The 11,623-nt window shown below is 34.5% G+C and overlaps 2 protein-coding genes across 2 annotated transcripts in view; one reads left to right on the top strand and one right to left on the bottom strand.

The window, feature by feature from the left end:
* Positions 1 to 1,675: 1,675 nt before the first annotated feature.
* LOC117911317 (oligopeptide transporter 4-like) lies at positions 1,676 to 10,590 on the top strand. Its single transcript, XM_034825638.1, is given in 9 exon segments — positions 1,676 to 2,252; positions 2,856 to 2,953; positions 6,919 to 7,154; positions 7,157 to 7,234; positions 7,237 to 7,480; positions 8,473 to 8,725; positions 9,129 to 9,311; positions 9,746 to 10,013; positions 10,016 to 10,590. Coding segments are annotated over 9 exon segments (2,226 nt in total). The 5' UTR covers positions 1,676 to 1,730; the 3' UTR covers positions 10,360 to 10,590.
* A 331-nt stretch (positions 10,591 to 10,921) lies between these two features.
* The window catches only part of LOC117911318, a 63,573-nt gene continuing 62,871 nt past the window's right edge, over positions 10,922 to 11,623 (bottom strand). The window contains exon 10 of the transcript XR_004650859.1: positions 10,922 to 11,475. The gene's annotated coding sequence lies outside the window, so the exon portion shown is untranslated. The remainder of the gene's footprint in view (positions 11,476 to 11,623) is intronic.

Here is an 11,623-nt window from a genome sequence, read left to right as displayed (position 1 = left end):
AAAATTTAAATTTTCACTTTAATGTTAAAAAAAAAAAACACCTAAATGGGAAATCGTCTTTTAAAAAGACAATTTTCATAAAAAAAAAAATTAAATTAAATTCTCACTTAAAAAAAAGAAAAACACCTAAGTGGGAAAATAATTTATTTAAGAGATAATTTTCATAAAATAAAAAAATAAATAAATTCTCACTTTAAAAAAAAAAAAAAAAAACAACGTGGAAAGTTAAAGAGACGACTTTCACACAAAGTCACCACCCCATAAATTCTCACTTCAAAAAAAGAAAAAAAACCAAAAAACAAAACCTTTAAAAATCCTTTTTTTTTTTTTTTCATTCTTTAGGGTATTCATATAATAATACAATTATTATAAATATGTATTATAAAATTAATTAATTTTATTTATTAAATTTAATTTATAAATAATACACTAAAATTTATATAAGATAAATAATATTTACATATTGTTTTTTTCTTTAACTTTGGAATTAAAAAAAAATTATTATCAAGTTTATGTGAAAATTGAGTTTTAAAAAATTGTTATTAATTTATTAAATAAAAAATAAAAAACAAAAACGTGATTTAAAAAAAAAACTTTAAAAATCCATTTTTCTATTTTATATTATACTTATACAATAATACAATTATTAAAAATATATATTATAAAATTACTTTTTTTTAATATGGAATAGAAAAATGGATTTTTAAAGTTTTTTTTTTAAATTGTTGATGACGTTTTTGTTTTTTTTATTTTTTATTTAATAAATTAATAACAATTTTTTTAAACTCAATTTTCACAAAATATTGATAATAGTTTTTTTTTTTTAATTTGAAAGTGAACGAAAAAATATATAAATATTATTTATCTTATATTAAATTTAATATATTATTTATAAATTAATTTATAAATTAAATTTAGTAAATAAAATTAATTAATTTTATAATATATATTTATAATAATTATATTTTTGTATAAATAGAATTAAGAATGAAAAAAAATGGATTTTTAAAGGTTTTGTATTTTGGTTTTTTTTTTTTTGAGTGAGAATTTTTCACTTTTGGCTTTTTGTGGAGGGTGGTGACTTTGCGTGGAAGTTGTCTCTTTAAGAGACGACTAAGTGAGAATTTAATTATTTTTTTTAAGTGAGAATTTTAATTTTTTTTTGTGGAACCCACATGGTTTATTTATTTATTTATTTATTTTTTGTGGAAATTGTCTCTTTAAGAGACGATTTCTTGTTTAGGCGGTTTTTTTTTTTTTAATTTTAAAGTGAAAATTTAATTTTTTTTTTTTTTTTGTAAAAATTGTTTTTTTAAGAGACGATTTCTCACTTACAATTTCTTTTTTCCCTCCTAAGACATAACTATCGTAGATTTAGAATTATTTTTTTTACTACGATAATTTAAAAATTATTTTTAAAAACTGTCGTACTTTTATAAAAAAAATCCCACATTGATGGACCCCGTGCCTAAATTTGGTTCAATACGAGGAGGATATTTCCACCTCAAATTATTTTTAGATCACACAATGCAATAGAAACTCAGAATTTTTTTTTTTTTCAAAAATATAAATTTTGGAGAAAGAAAAAGTAAATAAATTCAAGAAAAACAACAGCCCCACGTCTTAAATCTACTCACCCAAGATGAAATAAAAAGGGACAAAGGCCCTCTCCCTCTCCCACCACATTCCACAAGCCACACACCCTCTAGCTCCAGCTTCTGCCTCTCAACATGGGGACCTTAGAAGTACAAACACCCTACTCCACCGCTGAAAGATCCATCAGTGCCACCGACGGCGATGAAGACGAGCTCTCGCCCATCGAGGAAGTCCGGCTAACCGTGACCAACACCGACGACCCCAGCCTCCCCGTGTGGACCTTTAGAATGTGGTTCATGGGCTTGTTCTCATGTGCACTCCTCTCATTTCTCGACCAATTCTTCGCGTACAGGACTGAGCCGCTCATCATAACTCAGATCACCGTCCAAGTTGCCACCCTCCCCATTGGCCACTTCATGGCGGCGGTGCTACCCACCACCAGGTTCCGGATTCCAGGGTTCGGGTCACGGTCATTTTCGCTCAACCCTGGTCCGTTTAACATGAAGGAACATGTCCTCATTTCCATCTTTGCTAACGCCGGAAGTGCTTTTGGAAGTGGCTCTGCTTATGCTGTTGGTATAGTCACCATAATCAAAGCCTTTTATCAGCGAAAGATCTCCTTTTTGTCTGGTTGGCTTCTCATAATCACTACTCAGGTGAGGAAATTGTTTTACGAATTTCTTGTTTTTTGGAAATGTTTTTCTTGCTTTGGGAAGCAGCACAAGTGGTTTCAAATATTGATTAGCGCGTGAGACATTTTTGTTGGTGAAATATCTTTATTATAATAATTCATAGCATCTTCCATTAAAATAAAAATTAAAAATCTACCCCACTGTCATCACTTCTTGGATAATTTGTTTGTATTTGGGTGGCTTTTTGACTCTGTTTTTCTTGCTCTTTGGAAGTGGAATATTGCTTTGGTTTTTGCTTCTAAATTCCACAGGGTGGTTGGTTAATAGAATCATCTCATTTTGAAAGTAAAAATGTGTTATGATTATGGGATCCATTGGGTGTTAATTGATGTTCTATACCATAGTAAAAAAATATGGAAGCATTTTCTTAGTTTCGAAAAGCGGAAGTTGCTTTTATGCATCATGGGTGCTGCATGTTTTCAGTGGTATTTTTCTTAAATTATGATAGAAAAAATTTGGTTGACTTGGGTCCGTCAATTTGGTAAAAAGATGGCAGCAAGTGGGTTTTTAGATTCCTTGTCTTGAAAGCAAAATCATCGCTAAAAATATGGAGTTGTATGTGGACAGGTATTGGGATATGGATGGGCTGGGCTGCTGAGGAAGTATGTGGTGGAGCCGGCCCATATGTGGTGGCCCAGCTCCTTGGTTCAGGTCTCTCTTTTCCGGTATGTCACCCCCTTTCCCACAGAATCCCTCCAAATTTGCGTATATTTTTCCAATTTTTTGTTTAATGTTTTTATTTTACCAGCAAAAAATTAATAAAAAAAAATACAAGATATCCAATTTTTTAGGAATTCCTATAAATCCCAATACCGTACATATATACGTATGTATAGTAATTGTAATAAAAGATATTTGTGATGAAAAGGATGGACCACAGAGAGAGAGAGAGAGAGAGAGAGAGGGAGAGTCACATGGGCACATAATGTGCTTTAGTATTTTACAGCTAGCGTTCATACCTTGACGTGCTGTGCCCCCCCTTCTTCTTGTTGGCTTTTATAGGTAAAAGTCAGAAAACCTGTCCTTTTCTCCTTTTCTTAAGCCTCAAAAATCCAACTTTGCATTCAATTGTCTTTAGTTTCAACCCAGCTGACTTAAAAGACTTCAGATTCTGATTCTATTTTCAAATTTTGTTTATTTTTTCGGGTAACTGAATGCAGCTTCCTATTTTGAGAAAGAAGAAAAATAAATCACCATGAAATTCAAAATTTCAAAAGTCGTAATTCTAATCATATCAATCATGAAGGTTTTTGCATACCACCAAAAAAGCACCTTTTTGATAATCATGTCAAAATATTGCCACCAAACCAAAACTAAAACTGACCACGCCATCAAAATAAATAAATTTCACTTCTTTAAATCTCATCCCAATTTTCCCTACTTCAGTCCTGTTTATTAGAACCAACTCATTTGTTTTTATTTTTGTGTAATAGTCTAGATTCAATCACATGTAGATTTGGATTCAAAATTGGGTATAATAATTAAGATAGATATGGATTGATACTTTAGAATCAGAAGTACTAGTTGCCAATTTATGCCAATCCACCTACCATATCTCCTTGGTAGAGCTTAAATCTTGCCATGTCCGAATGGGATAGATCTCCAGTCCAATATTTCGACTACCAGCACTGGCCTTGTCGGCTTGTGCCCTTTGTGGCCACTCTTAGGGATGAAGACTTTCAACTAAAATCCTAACTTTTTCAGTTCCAAATGAATTCGGATTCATATCATATGAGCAGCTCAATCCAATCAGAACCCATTCAAGTTTGACCCCCTTTTCTCAACCTTGAAGATCTACAGCAACTCAGTTGCTGGATGTTATCCGTTCTACCTCTACTTCCTCAGTTCCCACTTGCCTTTTTTCCTTTGCTTTAACCCATATGTCAACACCCCACCACCATGTTGGGCCACAAGCCGCAATAAAGGGAGATCTACCTTTCCCAAGTTTGAAGCCTTTTAGTTGACCTAGCCGCCTAAGCAGAAATTTTATGGGGAAGACCCAACCCAAAAAACTTGAACTGAGCAAAACTGAAAAATTATGTTTTCACAAAAATCTACAGCCACACAGACAACCATGGAAGAACAAAGACGAAAAGTCTTTGTCCCACCGGTGAAGGTCCTTCTCAGAAAACACACAATCAAGAGGTGTCAATCAATTTTAAGGTTAAATGCCCCCGCCACCCATCACTATAAGTCCATAATTGAAAAAGGAGAAATGTTTTGCCACCATTATCAATGACCAAGTTGGCAGCCTCAAACTTATGGTCAGTAAATGGCCTCAGCCAGGCTGATGATAATTCATCAACTAAGCTGATAGTGGAATTAGGGTCAATATTAGTAGTCATGACAAATTCTAACTCTTCCTTACAAGATAATTCACCCACATGGTGGACCATCTGCTGTCTATGTAATCAAGAAGGGGATAGTAATGTATATACCAACAATCAATAAACAATGACCATGATAATGATAACTATGATGACGATGCTTAACAATAAAGCCCAGATGTGCATGTTTGATAGGCAGTGCTAGGCGTGCTGTGTGTGCTAGTGCGCTATTATTTCGAATCATGTATTTGGGCCTATCTTACCTACATGTGACAACCAACCTGTTTGACCAATCTTCACATAGAATTGTTTAGACGATCTGAAAACCAATTAGACAACAGGCAGAAGTAGGAGAACAGGAACTACAGTGAAGAAAGAACTTATGAATAATGAATTTTGATGCATCTTTAGAACTGATAATTGGTGTGGGTTAAGTGGAGGCTTGCTCTTGTAGGGGATCCCCTAATAACTCTACAAACTACAATTCATAAGAGTCCTTGTTTCACACAATCCATTCAACTCTCTTGTTTTCCTGTATAAAAAGAAGGGACAACAATCTATGTCCTTTTAGGCTTATAAGGCTTGTGAATCCAAGTTGTAAGGACTATCTGCAGGATCGCAAAGCAGAAAATAATAGGATCTTTTTTCTGAATGCAAGAGCACATGGTCATGCAAGGCAGTCAAGACACTGACCGTGCTAGGTCTACAGGTTAGTTCCACTGAGGCACCAACTTCTTATTTCAATATAGCCACCTCTTCAATTAGCAGTTTTGATGAAATTATCAAACTAAAATATTTAAAGAAAAACCATGAGAGCGTTGAATCGTTTCCTGCATGGAAGTATGTAAGAAGAACAAAAATGCCCTTTCTATACAGTAGAAAATAGTTCAGAGAAAATCATAAAGAGGGAATAATTTCATGGCCTTATTTTGGTTAAGACTCCACAATATGTGCAACCTCACATAAGTGTCATGCATACAACAACAACATGAAAAAAATTAATATCAACACAACTTGTTGCTGGTAGGATGGAACAAGTGAACAACAATAATAATAATATCAGTACTACTGGTTGCTGGTAGGATGGACTATGATGGAACTTTTTGGCAGCTAGTTTTATAATCTAAATTATGGAAGGGTCATTGCAACATCACCCAAACATATTTTTTTCTGGTGGCTATTTGTACATATAAAAAAATGTGTGCATATGTTAGCATCATGAAGTTCCAAATAGGTAGGATAGGTTTATCATAGATGTTCAGTCATTTGTAAATTTTAGCTGCCAATATAAGGGATTGCACAATTGCAGTAATCTTATTCAGGTTGACTATGAAGAAGTTTGGAAATAACATGAATACATACTACTGAAATAATGAAAAGGAGTCTGAACTGTTTGATATTCTGAAAAGACTTCATTTAAACATGCGCTTGGGAAACATAAGTTCACCCTTTCCAGAAACCTGAAAACTCAATCTTTACTTATTGGTGACTCTTTCTAGGAATTGTAATAGAGTCACACTCTGTTTTGGTTATCAAGGATATAATCTATTCTTCCCCCCATTTTATATAAAAGCCTCATTTTATAAAAAACAGGCTTCTTTCAAATGTAATATTCCTCAAAAGACATTAATTTACCCATTTGTGCATGCATATCAAGATCACCATATTACATCTTTACCTGTTTCAACCTAAAATTTACTCACTTTATTGTTCTCATTAAACTTCAACATTTTGATGATCTATCTTCTATCAGCATTTTGGAAAGTTGTCAATTACATTATTTTCTGATCATCAGACATTCATCATTTTCTCTGTTAAATCACCAAGGCATCATGTCCTTTCTCCTCATCCAAATAACCTTCTAGGCTTCACGCTGTCCTTCATGGTTATTTCAACTTAAAAAACATACTCACCCACCAGCCTTCATCAGACAACCAGATCATCTATAACAACCATCACTAATTTTGGCCTCAATCGATACTACCACTAGTGCCTCTAACATCATAAAATGCATTTGCTTATTATAACCTGCTCATTTTCATGTTATCAATTTGTGGAATTTTTTCCCCCTTTTCCTTTAATCATCATCTCCAAGCACACTAATATTGGGTTTTCATCCACTACAAGTGATGTCTAGAAACTGTTGATGAATTAATGTTGTCTATGATACATAGAATTAAACCTGGAACCTCCATCTCTGCACCAAACCCTGGCATGGACTGAGCCAGCCTCATGGATTGTTTATAAACTTATGTTCATCATTAAACCAATGTTAAGAGAACTGTTTGATCTAAACTGTGCAGGGCATTACATGAGAAAGAGGAGCAACGCATGACAAGAGCAAAGTTCTTCGTGATTGCACTAATTTGCAGTTTTTCCTGGTACCTGATCCCAGGATACCTCTTCTCAACACTCACAAGTATATCATGGGTCTGCTGGGCATTCCCCAAGTCAGTTACAGCCCAGCAATTAGGCTCAGGCATGAGGGGCCTTGGACTTGGAGCCCTAACCCTCGACTGGACTGTTGTGGCCTCTTTCTTATTCAGCCCCTCGTTTCCCCTTTCTTTGCCATTCTCAATATCTTTGTGGGCTATGTCTTGTTAGTATATGCTGTCATTCCTTGGCTTACTGGGGATTTGATATGTACAATGCACATAGATTTCCCATATTCTCCTCTCACTTGTTCACATCGCAAGGACAGCTATATGACATAGCAGCTATTGTAAATGACAAGTTTGAGATAAATCGACAGAAGTATGAGGAGCAGGGACGAATTAATCTAAGCATATTTTTTGCTCTCAGTTATGGCTTTGGTTTTGCAACTATAGCATCCACCCTTACTCATGTCGCTCTCTTCTATGGAAGGTAATGTATAACTTATGATTCTCAGATGCCTTTTCTTCCTGTATTTATTCATTTATTTTTATGAAAAACTATACTTGCATTATAGGAGATTAAAGTAAGAAAATATACAAAAGAAAGAATGACAAAAAATCTTTTAGGGAAAAACACCAAGGAGAAAAGAAAAAAAGTAAGCACAAGAGAATAATAAAGAGGGAAAACCAAAAAAAACACAAAACAGAATAACAAACAATTCATGATGGTAACAAGCCTTTGAATTTGCACCTTAAGGAAGCAGAACATTTCCGCAGATTCTTTTGATTATGATATTTTCTCTAACAATTATTTGGATTGGATAGAACTTCACATAATGTGACAACAAACCAAATTTTCTAACAAATAAACTGAGTCAGAATTGTGGTCCTGAGTTCATTTGATTTCTGTCAATTTTCTTTCAATGATAGTAAGACTAAAGATAATCTCGGAAATTTCTAACCATAGTTTCCTTGAATATTGTCTTCCATGATCGACATCTTTGGTTTCCAATCCTCCCAGCATGTGTGGGTGTGCTGGTGCATGCATTTTGTGTATTCAGTTTTCCAATTATGTTTATCACTAAAATGACAAGGAACCACTTAACACTTGAAACTGTCTCCCATTCTATTAGATTTACTTTTCATCACAAAATTTATGCTTCCCAAACAAAAACGAGAAGGTTTTCGAAGAGAATTTTTTTTTTTTTTTTTGCCCCAAAAAGAGCTTTTAGATGTTTAGCCAATTTTGACACATAATTTTTCTTAGCTCCAGGTTATTTCAGTTGTCCTTCCCTGATATGATGTAGCATGCTTTTTAGAAGATACATAAATATTCACTATCTAGAGATGAAGAAGACATGCATGAATGATGCATTTAAACAAAATCAGTAATTGAAAGCATCTTCTTTCTCATCCACTTTCTTATTATTTTGAAATTTATTGTGGAAACTGCAACGTTTAACATATGATGATAATGAACAGCGAAATTTGCCAGCGGTATCGTGCTTCTTACAAGGGCAAGGAGGATATCCATACAAGATTGATGAGGAGATATGCAGACATACCTTCCTGGTGGTTCTATTTGTTACTTGTAGTGACAATCGCCGTCTCCCTTGCACTCTGCATCTTCTTGAATGATGAGGTTCAGATGCCATGGTGGGGACTCATCTTTGCTGCTGCCATGGCATTTATTTTTACCCTTCCAATCAGCATTATAACTGCTACAACAAACCAGGTATATGAATTGACCCATTGCTCCTCTTTTTCCTTCTCATATTTTGCAGCATGAGATGTAACCATTGGAATTAATTTACTTCTCTGCATTCATAATGTACTACCAATTTGAAAATCAAGCACACTACGCCAGATTTACCTATTTCAAGTGTTCAACTAAAAACCCCTCAATGGCATATGATCTCAAATAGTTTGGCAATTCTTGTAAGGGAAGTTTTAAAGAAATGCAATCTAAATGCATCCTTTTAGTCACATTTCCTGACTTCATGATATGAAGCTAGGCACTATTATGATGTTTTCTAATATAAGTATCCAAGAAGCATCTGCAACCTTTTTCACTGTCATCATCATCTATGTAAAATCTGTTATTATTCCCTACTAATACTTTGATGAACTATATACAGACACCAGGACTGAATATAATCACAGAGTACGTCATGGGTGTCATATTACCAGGAAGACCGATAGCCAATGTGTGCTTCAAAACCTATGGTTATATGAGCATGGCTCAGGCTGTCTCCTTCCTGAATGATTTCAAGCTAGGACACTACATGAAGATCCCTCCAAGATCGATGTTCTTAGTTCAGGTGCATTTTCTTTTCTCTATCTACCATCTAACAAGCAACAGAAACAAACCAAAACTAAAGCTCACAACATGCTTGCATCTAATATTTTTATACAATTTAGAAATTAAATAACAATAAATATGCAATGATCAACTTAAAATTACAACTTTAAGAATTAGAAAGTAGCTGTTGTCATGGTAGGAAGTATAAAGCTGTGCAGGCTTAGATACAATGCTTTTCATATGAACATTATTGTGGCGAATTATCATGCATTATGGTATTAGAAATTCATATTGTAAACATACAAAGCATCAGAAATGCCCAAAGGGTGGCTGTCAACAAAGTTTTGTGGCCTTTTTTAAATCAGCTGATCCTACTTTTGTATCGTTATTCTTTAGACTTCTACTATGGTACAATTGTTGATGCATTCTACATTGCATATGCCCACTTGCCAGTTTATAGGAACGATTCTGGCAGGAACAATCAACATTGCAGTGGCATGGTGGTTGCTGACTACTATTAAGAACATATGCCAGGATGAACTCCTTCCTCCTGACAGTCCTTGGACATGCCCTGGTGACCGGGTCTTCTTTGATGCATCTGTTATATGGGGTTTGGTAGGACCTAAACGAATCTTTGGAAGTCTTGGAAACTATCCTTCCATGAATTGGTTCTTTCTTGGAGGTGCATTGGGACCGGTTGTGGTTTGGGTATTTCATAAGGCATTCCAAAGCAATCTTGGATTCCCCTAATTAACCTTCCAGTCCTTTTGGGAGCAACAAGTATGATGCCACCGGCAACCTCACTAAATTACAATTCTTGGATTCTTGTTGGAACAATTTTCAACTTTTTTGTCTTCCGTTATCGAAAGCAGTGGTGGCAGAGGTACAATTATATCCTTTCAGCTGCGATGGATGCGGGGGTTGCTTTCATGGCAGTGCTATTGTACTTCTCACTGGGCATTGAGGAGAAAGGTCTCAGTTGGTGGGGTACAGATGGTGAACACTGTAAGCTGGCAACTTGTCCTACAGCCAAAGGCATTGTGGTTGATGGCTGTCCAGTGAACTAACATTTAGTTGTATTTTCTTCTATACATGTTTTCAGTTTGGAAAGTAGCACAGATAGAATTATCAGGTATTGCAATGGTTGTGTTTGATATCAAACTGCACCCATGGAAGACACTACATTTGCCATATGTATTTTAACATCTTATACGAAATTATCTTGCATTTCCATGCATTGGTGTTGAACGTTGCACTTAATATTCTGCCCCAAAAGTGACAACCAGATTCAATTCAAATTTTAGTTGTACAAAAACTACTCTCAAATTTGAATGCATTTGTGGAGAACTTCTACCATTCACATTCCAAGATCATACTATGGGGTGGCACATGTAATGCATGAGAACTATGTCATCATCATCCATGGTACTGGAGGTGCTAGAGCATTAGCAAGTGTGGAAGTGGTGAGCAAGCAAAGAAACTTTATCGTGGAATATTATTAGGAAAAGAAGAATGTGTGGAAAGAATGTGCATGTGGCAAAACCCAGGGTTTTCCATTAATAGCAGAGACAGATACATGAAAGTAAAGACAATTTATGATTTCAATTTGAAATCTAATACATCCAATGACATTCATGGCATACAAGTCCTATTTCAAGTGAATGTGTACCAATTCAGTGATCTGTAATTTTTGCTAATTTTCTTCTGATAGCAGAAAAGTACATTATATCAATCATTTGTAATCAGGGAAATGGAAAAAACTACTACACAAACCAGTTTTTTTTAGGCAATAAGACTTCTCAGAATTCAAACTTCTAAAAACAAAATATTTTTAGGCAATAAGAAATATGTGTTAAGAGACTCCACACAAAAAAGGGGACACAGAATACATAGGAATTAGGCACTTTCCAAACAATCAATAAACTCGAGAAAAAGAAATTTTGCTCACATCCAAAGATTTTTAAGGCCTGATGAGAGCTCTTGGTACCCTAAAAAATTCCTACTACTCTGCCCTTTGAATAATGGTTTTTAACTTTTATTGAGCATGCATAATGACGTAGAAAATTCTAGAGCACCTCTTGGTACTATATCCATCAATTGATAAAACTAGAGGAGACCAGTGAAGGGAAGAGTCTGTCTCAGTCTCCACCTTTTTCATTCTCTTCCTCTCAGTCCATTTTCATCTTGAAAAAAATAATTGCAATGAAATTAAAATTATAAACTAATAATGAAGAAACACCCAAATTTCTAATAAAAAACTTAGATAGTACAAAAACATCTCATAAAAATTAAAATAAAATCTTAAATAATATATTTTTATAAAATCTTAAA

This window comes from Vitis riparia, chromosome 3 (genome assembly GCF_004353265.1).
Source record: "Vitis riparia cultivar Riparia Gloire de Montpellier isolate 1030 chromosome 3, EGFV_Vit.rip_1.0, whole genome shotgun sequence".
Lineage (NCBI taxonomy): Eukaryota > Viridiplantae > Streptophyta > Magnoliopsida > Vitales > Vitaceae > Vitis > Vitis riparia.
Note: the sequence above shows the minus strand (reverse complement) of the source record. Positions and strands in the feature narration are given on the sequence as shown.